General features: G+C 44.4%; 1 protein-coding gene across 49 annotated transcripts in view; it reads right to left on the bottom strand.

Moving 5' to 3' along the window:
- The window catches only part of SRGAP3 (SLIT-ROBO Rho GTPase activating protein 3), a 393,430-nt gene that overhangs the window by 264,174 nt on the left and 108,639 nt on the right, over window positions 1–20,617 (bottom strand). For 19 of the 49 annotated variants that reach the window (XM_084989359.1, XM_084989326.1, XM_084989357.1 and 16 more), the window contains exon 1: window positions 7,436–8,132. The exons of 28 other annotated variants lie outside the window; for them this stretch is intronic. In XM_084989359.1, coding sequence (XP_084845485.1) covers window positions 7,436–7,502 — 67 coding nt within the window. In that variant the 5' untranslated portion in view covers window positions 7,503–8,132. Of the gene's footprint in view, window positions 1–7,435; window positions 8,133–20,617 lie in introns of those variants that run through there. 2 more of the 49 variants (XM_084989347.1, XM_084989336.1) reach the window with 1 other exon arrangement.

Below are 20,617 nucleotides of genomic sequence, written 5' to 3' on the forward strand. Positions count from 1 at the left end.
ATTGAGAGAATAGAGCCAAAACCCCACTCTTGGCCAAGGATTTTATAAACACCAACAAGCCATCAGGAACAAATCATTTACAAGTGAAATTGAGCCCAGGATACAACTTGCTGAGGCCTATATTAGGCCAGAGGCTCTGAACGGACACTCAGCACCTTTAAGACATCAACCACTGTCTCTTTCCTGGCAGCTACCAGGACAGGACCCAGTTTCTGAACCAGCCTAACCCCATCTGCTCTGACCTCTCCAATCCTTACCCTGTTACGTCCTCGCCTCATCCTGTTTTCCAAAGTACCACTCTACTTTGCCTCCCAGGCAACCACTGCCACCTGGGCTTGCCCCACCCACCAGAGCAATTCAACTGTAAACAGTTCTTAATTACCAATGAGATGCCAGGCACAAGGCTACAGCAATGAGCCAAGCAGATGGACCTTTCACCTTCATGGAAATATGGTCTATGAGTGTCTTCAAGCCAGAACCTTTCTCTGAACATCAGTTTCCACATCTGGAGGGGGGAAAAGTGGGAGCATCGGACTAGAAGACACCTAAGATGTCTGGTTCTATATCTCCAGGTTGGTGGGCCCTCTGTCAAGTCTCCAGTCTCCAAAGACAACTCCCTGGGGAGGGAACAAGGGATCCAACACAGCTGAGTGGCATGGGGGGGGGGGGTGGATAGGAGAAACTGGATTAGAATTTCCATGCTCCTTCTAGTGCAAAGACCAAGACCCACCCCAGACTGCCTCCCCAGTGAAGGAAGCCCTGGGTTTCAGAGTCCAGTTGCCCTGGCATACATCTTGCCTCCCTGCACACCTGCAAGTCAGGAAGCCTCCAGCTTAAACCTGAGCTCCACCACTGTTCACTGTGCAATCTGATACAAGCGATTTTATTTCTCTGAACTTTAGGTTTTACTAAATAAAATGGGAATAATAATGACTATCTCACAGACTTTTGGGGATCAAAGAATGAGGTATAATGTGCATGACTGAGACCTAAGGACAAAAATTAATACCTCCCATTGCTAAACAAAGCTGTATAACTTGAAGTATGATTTGTAACAGTTACTGAATGAAAAAATGAGTGAGTGAATGAATGGCCAAATTTTCTGGAAAGCCATGGTCATCCCTAACATATAAACTCTGGTGATTCGGATTCCAGAAATGGCCAATATATAAGCCCAGATCCACTAATTTCTCCAGACTGGATGGTGCTAGGTGTGCAGTACTCTCACCTAGACTGTGACAAACACCACCTCATCATTACCTTGGCTTTCAACATATCCGCCTTCATCCAATCTGCATAGATAAACATCTCCCCTATCAGGGACAAACAAGTAAATTCATCAAACCTTGAAGACTATTTCTTCAACAAATAGAACCCCTACTTTCAATGGAACAGAAAGTATGATGTTTTGGGTTGAATGTTTGTGTTCCCCCTGAAATTCATCTGTTGAAGCCCTAACCTCCAATGTGGTGATATTTGGGAATGGGTGAGGCTTTTGAGTGATTCAGTTACATGAGATCATGAGATTGGTGCCCTCATAATGGGATTAGTTGCCTTCTAAGAAGAGGATAGAGAGCTTTCTCTCTCCACACACAGAGGAAAGACCATCTGAGCACAGCAGGAAGGTCACTGTCTACAAGCCAGGAAGTATGCTCTCACCAGGAGTCAAGTCTGCAGGCACCCTGATCCTGGACTTCCCAGCCTTCAGAACTGTGAGAAATAAACGTCTGTTGTTTAAGCCACCCAGCCACCAGCCACCCATGGTATTTTGTTATAGGAGCCCAAGCTAAGACAAATGTCAAAGAAATGTTAACTCTAGCTTGAGCCCAAGCTATGAGTTGTAAGAGTAAAACTTATTAGTAAGTTATCAGCCACTCTTTCAACTGATCGTATGCCAAGCACACTGGGGAAATGAAAGTGACCATAAGCATTTCTGCCTTCAATAGTTCATGGCCAAAGGACTAAATACAAAATTGTAATGAAGAATGGTGAAACTCAGAATAGAGGGGAAGATGTGAGGAATCACTAATTCTGCCTAGAAGAGTTTTCAGGAAGGTATCATGGAAGAAGGGATCATTTGAGCAGGCATCAAAGCATGATAAGGAGTTGGCCAGACAAAAAGAGAAAGAAGAGGGAGATACCTTAAGCAGAATAAAGGCACAAATGGGGAAATACTTGGAGGCAAGAAAGAGTATGGAGGATGCAGAGACAAGGAACTGGTCTAACATGGTCATGAGAGCACAGGCCTATTACAGAGAAAACAACAGAAGATGAAAGAGGTAAATTAGCCGAGGCCCCATCACCAAGACCCTTCATGGATTTGAACTTGTAGGCCAGAAGTTGCAGACTGGTGGGCACAGGCTGAAGCTCTCTTACTGACAGGTTTGTTCAGGTAGAAGAGTGTTTCTTAAAAACTTGGGCTACCACTTAAAAATCAAGAGACTTTCATTGTGGCCTTGGATTTGGCAAGGATTCTTAGATATGACACCAAAAGCATGAGAAAAGAAAGCAAGAGGTAGATAATTAGAACTTGATAAAAATTTTTAAGTTTTGTGCTTCAAAGAACACCATCAAAAAAGGGAAAAGACAACAAATAGAACGGGATACAATATTTGCAAATCATGTATCTGGTAAGGAATTTATATCCAGAATGCAAAAAGAACTCTTACAGCTCAATAATGAAAAAGACAGCCCAATTTCTTTTAATGTTTTAAGTTGAAATTTTAAGGAGTTCCCTGGTGGCCTAGCAGTTAAGGATCCAGTACTGTCACTGAGGTGGCTTGGGTCACTGCTGTGATTCCAGTTCCATTCCTGGCCTGGAAACTTCCATATACTACAGGCGCAGCCAAAAAAAAAAAAAAAGTTAAAATTTTAAATATTTAAAATAAAAATCAGGAGATTTTGTTTTAAAATCCAGAGGCCCTGGAAATACTGAAAGAATAGAACACTCTGGGCTCACATCCCTTCATGGCAATGACAGGCTAGAGCTGAGACAGCAGTTGCCTCCTCTAAGTGAGCTCCCCAATCAGTCATAGTCCTCACTACTCCCCATGTTCCCCAACCAGACTACTTTCCTCACTGAAGCCTACTGAAGGTAGGGAGGTCTCCTAAGGTCATTGTCCAATCACTCTACGGCACCATCTCTTTAAGACTTAAATCATTCTGGTGCTGTGTTGGAAGTTTTTTGTGTTTTAGATTTTTTATTTCTTTTCCTTCACTGATTTTATCAACATAGTCCAAGAAAACTCTTAGAAAGCAAAGAATGCATCATATATTTTGCATCTCTCACAATACCCAGCACAAGATAGAAGACAAAGTCAATGCTCAATGTTCATTGAATGAACGCATAAATGAATGAGTAAGTAAATACTTCTCTGTGATCTTCCTCAATACCTTTCTTCTTTCCTCCAACTCTAGACTTAGGCCATTAAGAAGATGGCCTAAAATGAATATGGATGGGTAATAAAAAAAATAAAACACTGAAGTCAATCATTGTATTTCTATTTTCATTTTCTATTAGGGTGAAATGGAAATGGAAACTCTCAATAAATGCAGAACAGACCATTATGTCTGACAGCAAGATGAATTAGAGCCCAGGATACTGGGGCATGCCTGCAAATAAGATTACCAAACACTATCTGTGATCTTTGAGGGAACTGTGAAAAATAGGATAGGTGCCAAAAAGCTGGAAATGGGCAAATGTTCTGATTTTTCAAAAGGGGAAAGAAGTTAGAGCTTGCCAGTTCCAGACTAGAGAATATGATGTCACTCTCAGGCAAGGTTCTTGAACAGACTCATTAAGGGACATTTGTAAACACCTCAGACAGGAAGCAATGTCCATTTGGAACCAGCACAGGGTCACCAAGAACAAGTCATATTCAATTCATTTCATTTTTTTCTCTCTGACATGGCTCCTAGCCTAGTGGATTGGGAAAATACTGCAGATATAATACATGGTACAATGAAGGAGTAAACAGCGAAAAGGGTTAATACAACCCTTGGACTATATTAATAGAAACATTACACACACCGTAAAGGAAGTGATAATTATTCTCTTTCTCTGACCACATCTAAAGAATCTCATTTAGAACTTGGTATCCCTCTTGAAGAAGGCTTTTGACAGTATAGCCTTTTGGAAGCCCATTTGGCAAAATTTCTTTGAAAGTATAAAGCTCAGATCCATATTACTGGCATCTACAGAAAAAGTGAAAGATCTGGCTGGACCTACATTCTAAATAGCAACACCTGGTTGAACCCAAGTAGTGACTGCCCATTTGGACAGGACATGTGCTCTCGGGCCCCCCATAATTACCACCCCTTCTTACACTGCTCTGGCTGAGGTGGTGGGCCAGCTGCCACAAATCATCCTGGCTGACTTCACTCACTTATTCTATCTGCCAAGTACGCAAAGGCACTGGAGTCTGCAACCTAGGATGCAGCAGATAAGATGATAAGCAGAAGTGAATCATCTTACATGAGGAAATGAAAGATCATCATAGTCCAGTGGTTATGATCAGAGGCTCCAAATAACCAATGGATTATGGGGAAGAAGCATCTGTCTCATTCTATGAAGTTCCACAGTACAGAACAAAAAGGGGGATGAGAGACATCTTAGCCCAACATAAAAACGCTTTACAGCAGCTGGAGTGGTCCAAAAAAAAAAGAATACATGGGCTTGAAGTGGTGAGTTCCTCATCACTGGAAATGTACAAGCCTATGTTGTACTACTGTGTGTTGCAGGTATATAATCAAAGGGATTCAAGTATCAGATAAGGCAAGAGAAGGCTCGAGTCTGAAATTTCTCACGATAGGAAAAAAACAAAAACAAAACTTTTCAAACCTTCCCCTTTGTTAGGTCAGTAAATTCTTCAAAAAGAGAAAAAAGAAACTAAGCCAACAAAGAACTCAGTAACATTTTTAAAAATCAAAAGTTCCCCTCACAAAATGCTCAGAGGACAAAATCTGTCAAACTAGTTGGGGCGTTTGTGCCAAATTGGCCAAATGATACCCAGGGAAAAAGGTAATTGGCATCAGGCGTTATTTTTGGTGACTGGGCAAATGCTCTTCGGAGGCAGGCAACAAAGGCAAGGCAGGAAAGTAAGAGAGTAAACAATGGACCCTGCTGGAGAGGCGATCAGTCCCCACCACAAAACTGCCATCTGCTACTGACATCAACACTTCAAGGGGCAGCTTCAGGCAAAAAAATATATCACGGACTCTGGGCCTGGAAGAAAACCAGAGGCCTTCACATTTTCCACCCTGTGACCTTGGGCAAGTCATTTAACATTACAAGGCCTCAGTTTCTTCATCTCTAAAACTGAGCTCCTACAAACTCTTTTTGTATTTTGTATATGCCAAGGGTGGTGATTTCTGGGAGTGAGCCATGGAAACTGTCAAGCCCTACATACACATCAATACTTACGAGACATTTAGAGTCTAAGACACAAGATCATTTGGACAAATTTCCTGTGGAAACGCATTACCTTGTCTTTGCTCATCAGTTGTTAAAATAAAGGCAAAGGGTAAAAGGTTAAAGGATGAGCCAGAGCTAAAAATGTTTAATTGATCCTTAAGAAAAGTTCACAGGCCCAGTGGTAGCAATCTTTCAAAAATGAGATAAGCACATTCCCTACCAAGACAGTGCTTATAAAAACCCCAAACTGTTCAAAAGTCAGCTCACCCTTCTCTCTTATGGCATTTTCCATGGGACGCTAAGTTTAAAAAAAAATAATAATCAGCCAAATTAGGCTTATAAAACACAAAATCCCTAAAAAGTGGGCATGCAAAGGCTGAAACAGACTTGTATTGATCAGCTGGAAGAATTCAGATCTCTGGCCAATAAAGGGTTGGCTTCTAAATTTTCAGCAAAGCTGAAGCCCTGTAAGTCACTGTTCTCTAAACTGAACTGAAAACCAAAGAGGAGGAGCCCAGGGATGAGCAAGGTTTTCTGCTCATTTCTCCCTGGGATCTACAGAGAGGTAATTTGCATGCCGGGTTTGACCAGAAATAAAAGGCACAAGACGGTTGGTTAGCCTGGGGGCGGGGTGGTGGGGGGAGACCAAGCTCTCCCCTGATAGCTGATCCCCACCCCCCAAAGTTTCCCAAGCATCTGAAGCCTGTGTAGCAGCTGTGGTGCACGGCCTCCCACAGCTCCCGGGGAGGCCACCCAACTTCCCGGGTCACTGAGTGTTGAGCTGCAGCAGCACCTAGAAGCAGGTGTGGAACCTCAGGTTGCCGGAGCCCTAAATAACCAACTTAATAGCCCCCCCGTAACCTCAGGGGCAGGCATCAAAGCCCCCCCACCCCGAAAATGTATTTTGTCTTTACTCTTTTTACGAGAGACCACAACATACCCTGTGTCGCAGCAAAGAGAACCGTGACCAGAAAGAAAACAGATGCCAAGAGGCCCAGGCCCAGTCTTCCCTGAGGGTACATCCTCAGAGAAAGCATGAGTACGGTGGAGAGTGCTTTCCAGTTTTCCTTGCCAGGGTTGAACCTATAACCGATGGAGTGGGAGAAGCCCCATTCTGGCATGAATAAGGATTCTGCCTGAATCTGTGTGACTGTGGCCAGCTTCCTCTTTTGCCTTGCTAGTGTAGATTTAGGGAGCGGCTTCTGAGAGGAGTGTGCACATAGTGAGTGGCACCAAAGCTGGAACAAGCAGCCGGAGGTCATCTCACCCTCCTGGCAGGCTTCCTCTGGCACTATGGAAGCCAGGCAGCGCCCAGCAAACCGGCACACTAAGCTGTTGGCTTTCAATGAAGGCTGATGACCCTATACACTAGGGCACAGACAGTGATCAGGGCTGCACACTGCAAGAGAATACATTTTCTGCATCCAGCTCCCTCTTTATGCCTAAACGCCTGCATTAGTTTGGATCAATATGGTCCATAACAGTTAATCCATGGCAACCCAGGCCAGTCCAGAGTCACCGACAAAGAAGTGCAGCCCAGAGAGATGCTGCTCCCCTGAGCACATGCATGTGATTCCAGCCCAGAGAAAGGGGCAGAGGCAAAGCAACAACAAAAACCAAAAAGGAGAAAGAAGGAAAAAAGCATATCATTTAAAAAAAAAATCATATTAAGAGGCTCTTTGCGTGGGGGTGGGGAAGAGGCAGTGACTGTCAAGATGGCCTTAGAGTGACATGTCACGGCCAAGATGATGGAGTATCGGCGACACTCCTAGCGCTGGGCGTAGGAGCCTCCTCACACACCTGCAATGCAGTGATCGCCCATCTACAATCCCTACTCCCGGCGCCAGCATGCTCTGCAGTCCAAACCAGCCTGGACTTGTGAGGCTGCCACCGTTCCTCCTCACAATAAGATTATTGATGCATAACAACATTTCATGATGGCAGAGAGGAAGGGTGGGGGGAGCCAGAGAAAGAGAGAAAGGAAAGGGGAGGGGAGGCATGACTCCCCAGCCCGAATCTCACCTTTTATTTGGGCTTCATATTCGGCGATAATCTCTTTGTCTTTCTTGAACTTAGTTTGAGATGACATCTTCTAATGTGGCCAAAGGCACTGACAGGCTGTTGGATTTATTGCTCCTTTTCTTCCCGAGTCCTCACACAAGCCCTGGTAACCACACGGCTCTGGTTGATTTCACAGGTGTAGGGGCTAATCTCTTTCTGTGGGCTGCAGAGCCAGGGGAAAAATCCCTCTTGTTCTCGGAGTAAATTCTCTTTACTCGCCAAAAAAACGTCTCTAGTAGCTTGGTCTGGTCAACTCCTCTTGCAGAAGAACCACCACCCTAGGAGCACAGTAACCTGCCCAAGATTTTTCTTCCAAAAAAATAAAAACCGAGAGCACTCACACACACACACACACACACACACACACACACTCACGCGTGCACTCGTGCACTCATCCGGACAGGCACACACCCAGTCGTGATGCAAACACACACCCTCACAACCGCTCACACACACTCACACACTCACACATATACATCCACAAGAGGCGCAGCGCCTCCTTGGTCGTGCAGTCAGCCTCAAGCTGGCTTTCGAAGGCTCTGCTAAGGAGATGGTCAGGTTGCCAAAGGGCCGGTCATCTCGCATCCTCCCTCCCTTCCGTGCCTCTGGTCTGATGTACAGTGAGGCTTGAAGCCAGGAGAACGAGGTGGAAGTTCTCTTGCTGCAAGGCTTAAGCTCGGGTGAACCGGGGCCGGACTGCCCGCCCAGCAGGGCTGGCCAGAGCACTCCCCCACCGCTCTCGTCACCAAGCTCCACCTCCTGGATTTTATAACTGACACATTGTAGCCTACAGGAGAGCAGAACTCACTGCAAGCAGAAAGGGGAAGAAATGCTCACAAAAGGGAAGGAGACAGGAAAAAGAATAGGCCTGAAAGGCCCCTGCAACTCCGACCTTTAGCAGCTGGGTTAGGGATTTTTCCTCCAAAAATTCTAAAAGGTCCACCTTTTCTTTGCAGCATGCAATTCAATTTGTCAAAGAAATGGCTATGTTACGGTTTGTCACTCTGCCGGAACCTGGAGCAGAGGAGAGGGGCTGACCCATGTAGGCAAGCTCATTAATATTTGCTGAGCAATTACGGGATGGCTGGGACAATGCCAGGTGTCTCAGACACGCAGCTTTGCAAAGCTGTTGGGATCAGGCTTGCTAGAAACTCAGCCTCCTCAGGGTCTCCTGGGGCTTTGGACAAATCAATAACTCACTAAGCTTCAGTTTTCTCACCAGTAAAATGGGTTTTCTTTGGAAGCTTTTTCATTCCTTCTTTGAACAAATATTTATTGAAAGCTTACTATAGGCCATATATCATTCTGGATAAGGTAACACAGCAATGATCAAACTAGGCAAGAAAGAAAAAGAAAAAAAAAAAAATCCCCCACCCCCCTGGAGCTCCAGGTCTCCACATCACCCAACTCTGGGAGGTCGCACCAGTCATGTTAATCTTCTCAGTAAAAGCAGCCCCAAGCAGAGCTCAGAATGCACTGTGAATGGTGCCTCCTGGAGTTGTGCAAGGCAAGAGGTCCTGGGAGGGGAAGATGAAAGATAAACAAAATGAGTAAGTTATATAATATGGCAGAAGATGATATGTGCTGCTAGGAAGAAGATATCGCAGGGCCTTTGGGAATGAAGGAGCTCTTGGAAGGCTCAAGTAAGAATGTGAAGCTGGAGTTCCTGTTGTGGTTCAGTGGTTAACGAATCCGACTAGGAACCATGAGATTGCGGGTTTGATCCCTGGCCTCGCTCAGTGGGTTAAGGATCTGGTGTTGCCGTGAGCTGTGGTGTAGGTTGCAGACGCGGCTCGGATCCTGCATTGCTATGGCTCTGGTGTAGGCCAGTGGCTACAGCTCCAATTCAACCCCTAGCCTGGGAACCTCCATGTGCCACAGGAGCAGCCCAAGAAATGGCAAAAAGACAAAAAAAAAAGAAAAAGAATGTGAAGCTAAGCTTAGCAGAGACCCTGACAGTAAGCGCTCAGTGAGAACAATTTTTACTACCCTCAAAACCTCACAACATAGTGTAAGTACCCCTCTTTCTTAGGTAAAGAGGCACAGATTATGGGACATGACTTATCCAGAGTCACCAGCATTCAAGCTTTGGTTGTCTAACCCCAGATTCTGCCTGTGCAAATGTGCAAAGTCTCCTGTATTCTACTAGAGATTAAACCCTTTTCACATGCACTTAAGGCAGAATAATACCTGTTCTATAAAAATAAAATCAAGTGCTATAGGGTTGCTGCCACTGGAATTTCACAAAGTAAGACTGCCACTAACATTTATTGTCCCCCAAATGTGGTATTTTCATAAATATCTCAAAATAATCTTCCACTGCCTTTTTCTGAGTACACAGTAAATAATTTGTTTTGAATTCAGAAATGAATGTTACCCATGCTAGTCCACTGAGGCTTCCTAGAGAAAGTGGCAACTGTAGTGAGTGTCCCCAGATTGGTATGGCGAGGGGAAGGGCATTCCTGTGGAGCAAATAGTACAAGTCAAGGCCTACAGCTGGGAATGCATGGGATCTGCTTGGAGAAAGCAAGGGAGAAGTCCAGCTAGTGAGTCACAGGGCTTATTACAGCTTCATTCTTGGATACAGGGGGTCACAGAGTTCACAAATAGATGCCACTAGCCCACAGCCATCACCATCACCCCCCTGCCTCTCCCTTCCCACAGGTATGCTCAGGCCCTCTGCAATTCCCCTTTAGACGATTTTAAAACAGCAAAAGCCACACGTTACCTAACAAAGATATGCTCAGAGATTAACATGTCTGCCTCAAGCCTAGACTCTCAAAGGAAAATGGGAGTTAGTACCACCCAGTTTGGGAGGCAACAAACTGGATTCCCTGCCTGACTCTGCCACTGACTAGTGCTGAAAACTGGAGCATGCTTGTTGCCTGTTTGAGGCAGGAACTAGTAAATGTCAGCTCTTCTCATCACTACTAAAATTTTAAATCCACGAGATTTCTGGGAGACCCATGTGTAAGGAACTGAGCCACAGCAATGTTGCAAAAAGCCATATAAAACTGAAGTATGGTATAGAGGTGCTGAACAACAGAAGAATCTGGACTCTGGCATAAAACAGATGGCGATTTAAATTCTGGCTCTGCTGTTTCCCAGCTTGTGAGAGGCCTTAGGTAGTTTCTGTGCCTCAACTAAGTCTCAGTTTCATCTATAAAATGGTGGGGATCCCACTCTGCAAGTGATCCAATGAGATCAAGGATTTAAAGTGCCTGGCACAGGAGTTCCCATCATGACGAAGTGGAAACGAATCTGACTAGGAACAATGAGGTTGTGGGTTCAATCCTGGCTTTGCTCAGTGGGTTAAGGATCTGGTATTGCCATGAGCTGTGGTGTAGGTTGCAGATACGGTGAAGATCTGGCATTGCTGTGGCTCTGGTGTAAGCTGGCAGCTGTAGATTCAATTAGACCCCTAGCCTAGGAACCTCCATATGCCGAGGGTGCGGCGCTAAAAAAAAAAAAAAAAATTTAAAGTGCCTGGCACACAGCAGAGGTCCCATAGAGTATTTCTTTTTTTTTATTCTTTTTATTATTTTTAATAGTTATTTCCCCAATACATTTTTATTCTACTGTACACCATGGTTACCCAGTTACACATGCATGTACACATTCTATTTTCACACATTATCATTCTCCATCATAAGTGACTAGACATAGTTCCCAGTGCTACACAGCAGGATCTCATTGCTAATCCATTCCAAAGGCAATAGTCTGCATCTATTAACCCCAACTCCCAATCCACCCCACTCCTTCCCCCTCCCCCTTGGCAACCACAAGTCTATTCTCCAAGTCCATGATTTTCTTTTCTGTGGAAAGGTTCATTTGTGCCATATCTTAGATTCCAGATATAAGTGATATCCTATGGTATTTGTCTTTCTCTTCCTGACTTATTTCACTCAGTATGAGAGTCTCTAGTTCCATCCATGTTGCTGCAAATGGCATTATTTTGTTCTTTTTTATGGCTGAGTAGTATTCCATTGTGTATATATACCACATCTTCCTAATCCAATCATATGTTAATGGACATTTGGGTTGTTTCCGTGTCTTAGCTATTGTGAATAGAGCTGCAATGAACACGCAGGTGCATGTGTCCTTTTTAGGAAAGTTTTGTCTGGATATACGCCCAAGAGTGGGATTGCTGGGTCATATGATAGTTCTATGTATAGATTTCTAAAGTATCTCCATACTGATCTCCATAGTGGTTGTACCAGCAACAGAGCAGGAGGGTTCCCTTTTCTCCACACCCCTTCCAGCATTTGTTATTTGTGGAGAGTATTTCTTTCTAAGATCCAACCATGTTGGGTCTAAGATCAGAGCTGGGGCTCCACAGATACCTGGGTTGGGAGCAGGAAGAGAGGAAATTAAAAAGGGGAAAAGCAAAAAAGGGTTGTGCCCCCGCAAATACATCACCACAGCCCAGCATCTCAGGAAGAGGTGGTATGACCTGAGCAAGCCCATGGGACAATATCCTTGCTCTTTTCCTTCTGAACCCCCCCATAGCTCGCCCCGGTCTCCCAGCTGCCCTCTGTGACATCCCTCTCCATGTGGCCACTTCCTCCTTGCTGTATGAGAACCAACTGCCATTCCTGATGATTACCCTTCACATGGTAGTAACAGAAACCAGACTGCTCCAAAAATAAATGTGGTATGCGGCAAGGCAAAGGGCTCTGCCATGTGATTTGATCTGTGCCACACCCTCAAGGATGTGAAGACCCCCTGGAAGGGTATATTTTGTTTCCCTCAGGCTCATTTCCTAGATTCTTTTATATATTCATGAATTATACTAATAGCTAATGTGTATCAAGCCCACATTCCATACAGGTACTGGGCCAAGTACTCTATGAGATTTTATCACCAACATAGATTTTATCAATAGGTCAGGTGCCGTTAATCATCCTTGTTTTACACATAGGGAAACTGAGGGACAGAGCAGTGAAGCAATTTGCCCAGGATTATACAGCTAGCTACTAACTGAATCACATGCAAGCCTAGATCCAGCCATATCAGGGCCCAAGTGCTCAACCACTATAGTGGTTATAGAATTATCCCAGAGCAATCAGTGTAGGAATAACTGCAGTCAAGTAGTGATGTTTTTCTTCAATCAACATAATGTTCAACCTGAAGCTTGTCATTTAAAAGAATTCAGAGTTAAAAATATAAGAAAAACATGCCACAGCCATTGATGAAGCTTAAATTACAGTTACAGCTGAATAACACAAAACTCACTGAACTGGTTTCTTTTCCTGGTAGGAAAAAAAGGAAGAAGAATACTTGCAGAGTTCCCATTGTGGCGCAGCAGAAAGGAATCCGACTAGGAACCATGAGGTTGCAGGTTCGATTTCTGGCCTTGCTTAGTCAGTTAAAGATCCAGCATTGCCGTGAGCTGTGGTGTAGGTTGCAGACCTGGCTCAGATCTCACTTGCAGTGGTTGTGGCATAGGCCGGCATCTGTAGCTCCGATTAGACCCCAAGCCTGGGAACCTCCATATGCCATGGGTGTGGCCCTTAAAAAAAAAAAAAAAAAAAAAAAAAAAGAATACTTGGAGGAAAAATGACCAGAATAGTTTTTGGTTAAAGGTGATTTTATTTTTCTGGTCAAATATGAAATCCTCCCAAGATGACTAATAAGAGTTGATATCTTTTGTGACATTTTCCAATGCTACCAACTAATGATGCATCCTTGGCTGGCTTGGTGAATAGCTCTGACCTTAAATCTCCGCAAAATGAAAGCAACAACAGAACTCAGCTTGTTGGTGCCAGAATTTGCTACAATTAATAGTGACCATGACAGCATATCTTGTGTATAGATATTGTTTAAATGTTATAAATCCCTTTTATATCGTTTCTCTTATTTGGTTTTCACAATCACCTCGGGGGTTGGGAGTGGGAGGCAGGCAGGGCTCTTTTTAATCCCTGTTTGACTGATAAGGAAATGAGTAGATAAGTGGCAATTTTAATGGGAGAATTATTTTATAACCTCAAGCATAAGGATAGCCTTCCTGTGTCACAAAACCTGTAACCCATAAAAGCCTGACAGATTCAACTACGTAACAATTTTTTCGAAATTCTGCCTGGCCAAAACCACCATAAGCAGAGCCAAAGACAAACTGAGAAACAGTATTTGCAATACCTATTATAGGCCAAGGAATAATTTCCCTAATGCACAAAAACATACTAATTTCCCTAGTATACAATCCAAACAAATACTTGTACATGAATGTTCCAGCAGCACTGTTCATCATAACCCAAAGGTGGAAATAATCCAAATGTTCATCAATGGCTGAACAAATAAATAAAACATGTTCTATCCATATAATGGAATATGATTCAGCCATAAAAAGGAATGAAGCAGTAAGGATGAGACTTGAACACACTCTAAGTGACAGGACCCAGACACAAAATGCCCATTCATATTCTGGAAATATCTAGAATAAATAAACCCATAGAGATAGAAAGCAGATCAGTGGTTGCCAGGGGCTAGGGGAGGTGGGGAATGGGAAGTGATTGCTTAATGGATATAATTTGGTGACAACAAAAATGTTTTGGAACTAGACAGAGGTGTTAGTTGCACAACATTGCGAATGTACTAGATGCCACCAATTTGTACACTTTAAAATGGTTAATTTTATGTTCTGTGAATTTCAATTCAATAAAAAAATAAATACCCCCCCCAAAAGTTCTTTCAAATCTGTAATAAAAACACCAATGGTCCATTAGAAAAATCAGTAAAGGATATGAATAACGCTTCATAGAAAGGGAAAGATATATGAAATGCTAATCAACCTCATTCATAATGACCATAAATCAGGCATGGCTGGATCCAGGGGGTCTAATATGTTCAACTCTCCAACTCTCCACTCTGTTTCAGTCTTTCCCAGGAGTTCCAGCAAAAGTCCCAGGAGTGGTCAACTGGCCAAGGCTGGAGCACATGGCTATCCCTGAACCCATCTCTATGGTCAGATGGATAGAATGTTCTATTCGGCCAGGCCTAGATTGTGGGCTTGCCCCTGGAGCTGTAGGATGGAGTCAGATCCAAACAATCCACATGGCCCCAAGAGATTCCCAAAGAAGGATCAGGGGGCTCTTCCAGAAGGAGGAGTGGATAGTGAATGTGCATTCAACATGTGTATGCTATGAAAAGGATGCGGGAAGGAAGGGGGATTTACAGAAAAGATCCATGGAAAATGCGATAAAGCAGCTTGAAATTATCCAGCTTTATTGTTTACAGAGCACCTTCTCACCCATTATCTTGAGTCTCACACAGTCTTTTGAGATAGATGATAGCACTCCCATGTTACAGATGAGGAAATGAAGGCACAAGGAGTCTGAATGACTTCCCCAAACCCCCATGACTAAAAAATGGAAGCCAGGCGAGAAACAAGGACACCTGACCCCACATCCGGTGTTCTCTCCCCACCCCTGTAGGAGCCACACCCTACTAAGAGACACAGAGATACACACAGGAACCTACAGGCCTCGGGAACCTGCCCACTTGGTTCTGTTAGGAAAAGGGGAGAAGGTTGTTTCTTAGTTTTTCGTTTGTTTGTTTTATGGCCACACCCATGGCATATGGAAGTTCCCAGACTAGGGGGTCAAATTTCCCCCATCACAATGTGGATCTGAGCTGTGTCTTCCACCTACACCACAGCTCACAGCAACACCAGATCCTTAACCCACTGAGCGAGGCCAAGGATCAAACCGGCGTCCCCATGGATCCTAGTCTAGTTCGCTACTGCCGAGCCACGATGGGAACTTCTTTTTTATTTTTTTTATGGCTGCATCTGCAGCATAAGATTATTTCTTAGAAATCAAGACCTGTCACTAAGCCTGAGGAGGGCTGATAGCTGATGCTGCAGAAGTCCTCTGGCTTTTCAAGAAGAGCAGTTCCTGATAAGCAGCCCAGCTGTCCTCTTGTCCATCTAAAGGCTGGGCATCCACAAGGACAGTGATTCACAGCCAAGCCTCAGAATCCTAATACTGGAAGAACAGGCAGAGGACTTCAAAGCACCTGAGCCCTTGACTTCATTGCTAGCAGAGTTTGCTCACTTCCAAGGATGATGAGGCATTTGGCCCATGGCCTCCACGGGCTTCAAGGGAACATTTATTCCACCTGGAGAGACCTTAGTTCAATGAACACTTTGGCCATTCTCCCCATCCCTCACTCACTCCTCCCTTAAGGAGGAAAAATGACTTAGCAGATTGGTAAATTTGGAAGGAGAGATTGAGCTCACCCCTTGGAACTAGGTTGAAAGCCCGGCTCTACAACCTACTAGCTGTGTAACCATGGGCAGATTGCTGGCTAGCACCTGGTAAGTGCCACATACGTGCTTGTTACATAAATAACAAAGTCTCCTCTGCCTGTCTCATCATCTACTTCTCAGTTAGTTCGAAACTTGAAGTGGGAAAAAGAGTTTGATATATTGACTCTGCGAAAGTCCAACACTAGAGAACTTACACCTTCCAAAGTTTGTTGGTTTTTTTAATTCTAAGATATGGAGGAATCATAGCAATGCATAGTCACGGGTGCTTGATTAGGTGGCCCAGAGTCTTAGACTTTCCAGGCTGCTGTAACAAAATACCACAGACTGGGTGGCTGATAAACAATAAACATTTATTTCTCACAGTTCTGGGGACTGGAAGTTCGAGAGGAGGGTGCCAGCACATTTCAGTGAAGGTTCTCTTCTAAGTCAGACTTCTCATGTATTCACCAGAGAAGGAACTAGGGAGTTCTCTCAGATCTCTAATATAAGAGCACTAATTCTATTTCTGAGGGCTCCACCCTTATGACCTAATTATTTCCCAAAAGCCCCACCTCCTAAGGCCATCACACATGGCATCAGGATTCCAACATGTGAACTTGGGGGAGACACAAACATTCAGTCCACAGCACTAAGCTACAGGACTCGGGCCAGAGCCTGCAAATCAGCAGATACCACCCCAGGTCACAAGTCCTCAAGATCAGACGGGGGTAAGGAGTGAAACAGGAAGCCATGAAACAAGAACAGGGACAATGTGCTGGGATCAGGACAAAGAGACTTACTGGAGACTCCCAGAGTCTCAGCCTCCTCATCTCTGCAAAAGAAAAATAATACGAACTCTTAGGGTTTGGGAGAGGATTAAATGAGATCATAAACAAGAGGTCTTATGATACAGAGGTAAGGAATTATTGAAGTGCCCACTGAACTTGTGTATGAAGTTAACAAGTGTCCTGACTGTCTTAAATGCCCTCTATTGAGTACTTGGAGAAGCAGAAGATGATGTCACTTGATCAAGGTGTTATAATTCATAAATGCTGGAGCTGGGCTCTTAACCTAGGTCATCTGACTACTGCATAATGCAGGCCATCAACTGCCAGTGGATTCCAGGGTAGGAAATGGGGAACCTGTGTCAAATTCCCACCTTGTCTTAGAGTTATAGATTGAATGTTTGTGTGCCCCCCTTCCCAAATTCATAAACTGAAGCCCTAACTTCCAATGCAGTAGTATTTGAAAGTAGGACCTTTGGGAGATAATTAATTAAGATTAGATGAAATCATGAAGGTGGGGCCTCAGGATGGGATTAGTGTCTTACAAGAGGAGACACTAGAGAGCTCTCTCAGCAATACTCTCTCTCCCACCCTCCCTCTCTCTCTCTCTCTCTCTCTCTCTATATATATATACATGTATATATATATATATATATATATATATATATCTTTTTCTCTCTTTCCCCCACCTCTCCCGCCATGTGAAAACACAGTGAGAAGGTGGCCATCTGCAAGCCAGGAAGTGGGCCCTAACCAGAACCAGACCATGCTCACACCTAATCTTGGTCCTCCAGCCTCAAGAACTAGGAGCGCATAAATGTCTACCTTTTAAGCCACCAAGTCTGTGGTATTTTGTAGGCTGAAGAATGGTTGATTCAAAAATATAGTAATAATGGGGGAAAAAAGGAGCATATAAGAGAAAGAAAGTAGCTAAACCAAGGGATATGAATAGAATATTTTTATTAACTCATTCACTCACTCATTCAACAAATATATCTTAAGCACTTTGTATGGGCTAAGCTTATGAAGAGCTAATCCCAATCATGAACCACACAGATAACAGTCCCAGCTATTATGCTAGTTTAATGGAGGAGACAGGTAAACAAGCAATTATAATTCAAGCAGAAGAAAAAGTAGGGTTCCATGGGATCTCAGGATAAATGCACCTGACTCTCACTCAGAGAGCCAGAGACTTCTCAGAGGTGGAGATTTCTAAGCTGAGCCTAGAAAGACAGAGAGCAGAGCAAGCCCAAGACAGGAAGAGAAAGTGTTCTGGGCATGGGGCATGGCATGAGCTGAGAGGTGATGATCAGTGCAGGTGGAGCTGAAGGAGATGATACGGGAGAGAGATGCGGACCAGAGTGTGAAGAGTCTGCTAAGGAACTTTAACAAGTTGAGAGCTTAGCCGAGGTTCAGTCAGGAGCCCCTGAAAGGAAGTGACCTCATCAAATTTGCCTTTCAGAGAAGGTGACTCCAAAGACAGTGTGGAAGCTGGGCTAGAACAGGTAAGACAAGGAACTAGAAAGCAGAGGAGAAGCTGTTACCATCATTAAGGAGAGCTCTGAAGGGGACTGGGCAAGGTAATGCCCATACAGCTATGCTATGAAAATTGGGTCCTTCACAAACATTGCCTTGCTATATCCCTGTATCAGTGACAGCATACACTGGGTACTATAATTGTCCCCTGCAGAGCTGTTCCTCTGCGGTTAGCTGCTGCCCTGGCCCCTGATGCCAAGACCCCAGCTTCTTTCATCTAGACAGTTTTTTAATAGCCTCCTTTTTGGTTCCTCTGTCTCCAGCCTTACCTCCCTACAATCCATGATCAACCCACCAGCCAGAGTGAGCTTTTAACATGTAACTCAGATCCTGATGCTTCTCTGGTAAATAACTTGCAATGGCCTCCCACCACTTACAGTTAAATGCACACTCCTTCCCACAACCCACATAACTAGGCCTCTGTTTTGGTCCTGATCTCATTTCCCACTGCTCTTTCTGCAGCTCCCTACTCCAAGCCACAGTCATGTTGTTACACTTCTAGAATGTTCCAAGGACTTGCTGTTCACCCAGCTCCTTCAAGGATCTTGGCCCTTCTCACCTTAGAGAAGCCCACCCTGACTGCCCTACTCAAAAGGCCAGTTCCCCTGTTCTGTTTTCTTCATAGTACCACCACATCCAACGTTATCTTATTTACCTATATGTTTGTTCATTTAATGACCTTTTCCTAACCCTCCACACCCTACCCACTTAAGACCAGTGGGTCTGATAGACCCTTTCTGCAGTGGTGGAAATGTCCTTTATCTGTGCTGTCTGATACAACGACCATTACCCTGTGAGCACTTGAAATGTGCACATGTAGATGAATACTGAATTTTCAATTTGATTCCATTTTAATGAATTTACATTTAAATTTTGTGATTATTGTATTCGACAGAGCAGCTCTGGAGTATAAGCTCTGAGAAGGCAAGGACTATGTCTGTCATCGTGTTCCCTGTGCCTAAACCTGCTATTTAGTAGGTGCTCAATAAATCATTCTTGAGCGAATGGTCAAGGATATGAACAAGTAACAATAAAATCCCTTCTGACCTCCTCTTGGCCCTGCTCCCCACCTCTCACTAGAGGCCCCAAGGCCTCCCTCCACCCAGTCAGGGAGGGAGCGTTTCTCCGCTGCAGTGACCTCAGGCATTTGCAGAAACACCAGGTGCCAGGGCAGCAGAGTCAATTACTCCCTCCACTGCACTCCATTTGGAGCCGAACACCCCCTGTGAGGAGGTGGGATGGTAATGAGGCCTTACCAGGCCCCAGTAAATACTGCAGCTGTTTCCTATACAGTCATTTGGGCTTTATGGAATGTGGAAGTGGCTCGGTCTATAAATCTACTGGAATCGCTTTATTTGTCTATTCCTCCTCCTCCTCCTCCTCCTCCCTTGTCTAATGTTGGAAAGTACTGGGAGGGAGAACCAAGTCAGTGTCAGGTCAAGAGGCTGAATTCAATTAAAGCCTTATTTGGACCCAATCTCTTTTAGGAAATGAAATCAGCATTGGGCTGAAAAATATATTTTTTGCAAGTTAGGGTCCCTCCTGGGCTCCATTTAGGCAGAAAGATAATTCAGAACAGACATTTAGTCTGGTCTTATTTCTGCACAGCAAGGACTAGGACATCTACATGATCCCGTGGTAATAAGACAAAGTTATACTTCCCCCACCAGAGCCCCTGTAATGGCCCCAAATGATGACTGGGAAAGATAACGCTCCTGAGGCCTCTGGAAAGCACTGCTCCACCTTGTTAATTGTGGCCTGGATCACGTGGGGAAGAAGCAGACACAGATGCTTTGAGACAGTACCAAATACAAGACAGAGAAAACGGCACTAGTTTAAGAGACAGGTCAAACTGAGGTGGACCGAGTGAAGGTGGCTCAGGTGGAACTTCTTGGAGAAGCCAGTGCACAGGCAAGGGATGCTGTAAGGGGTCTGGTTTCTAGGGTATAAAAGAAAACCCTTAGGCCTGCTCTGAGTGGCTGGCATGGAGGTACAACAAAAGGTGAGATTACTGGATGCTTCATGGAACATCTCTGAGAACTGCCAGTCCCATGGCCCGAGATGCTTCAGGAAATGAGCTGTATTTTCTCTGTGGTTTAGAAACTGTCCTTAACCTGAGGAAGACTCTTTGTCATAGCAGGGGACAGGTGGCATATCCTCATATGCAATTTTGACAACAGCCAGGATCCAGAGTATCACAGGCTCAAAAAAAGTATAATGATAGTAATAATACTTACCATTTAGGATGCCCCAACAAGGTACCAGCCTCTATGCAAAGCTGTTTTCTACATTATGCCAGTGAATTCCCACAACTCTTGAGATCTCTAACTATCCTGATTTTACAGGGTAAAAAGGAGAATGATTCAGAGAAGTTGAGTCATCTGCCTTGTTGGAGAGGCCCCTGTGGAAGGAACAAAGGGTGACCTCTGACCAACAGGCAGCAGGAACGGAGGCCCTCAGTTCAACAACCTGTGAGGAACTGAATCCTACCAACAACCATGAAGTCAGCTTAGAGTAGATCTGCTATGGACTGAACTGCGTTCCCTCAAATCCATATGTGAGGCCCTAACCCCA

This window comes from Sus scrofa, chromosome 13 (assembly GCF_054392235.1).
Source record: "Sus scrofa isolate SSC_HxYL_T2T_F1_AM1 chromosome 13, Sscrofa_HxYL_maternal_Yorkshire_Landrace_v2.0, whole genome shotgun sequence".
Lineage (NCBI taxonomy): Eukaryota > Metazoa > Chordata > Mammalia > Artiodactyla > Suidae > Sus > Sus scrofa.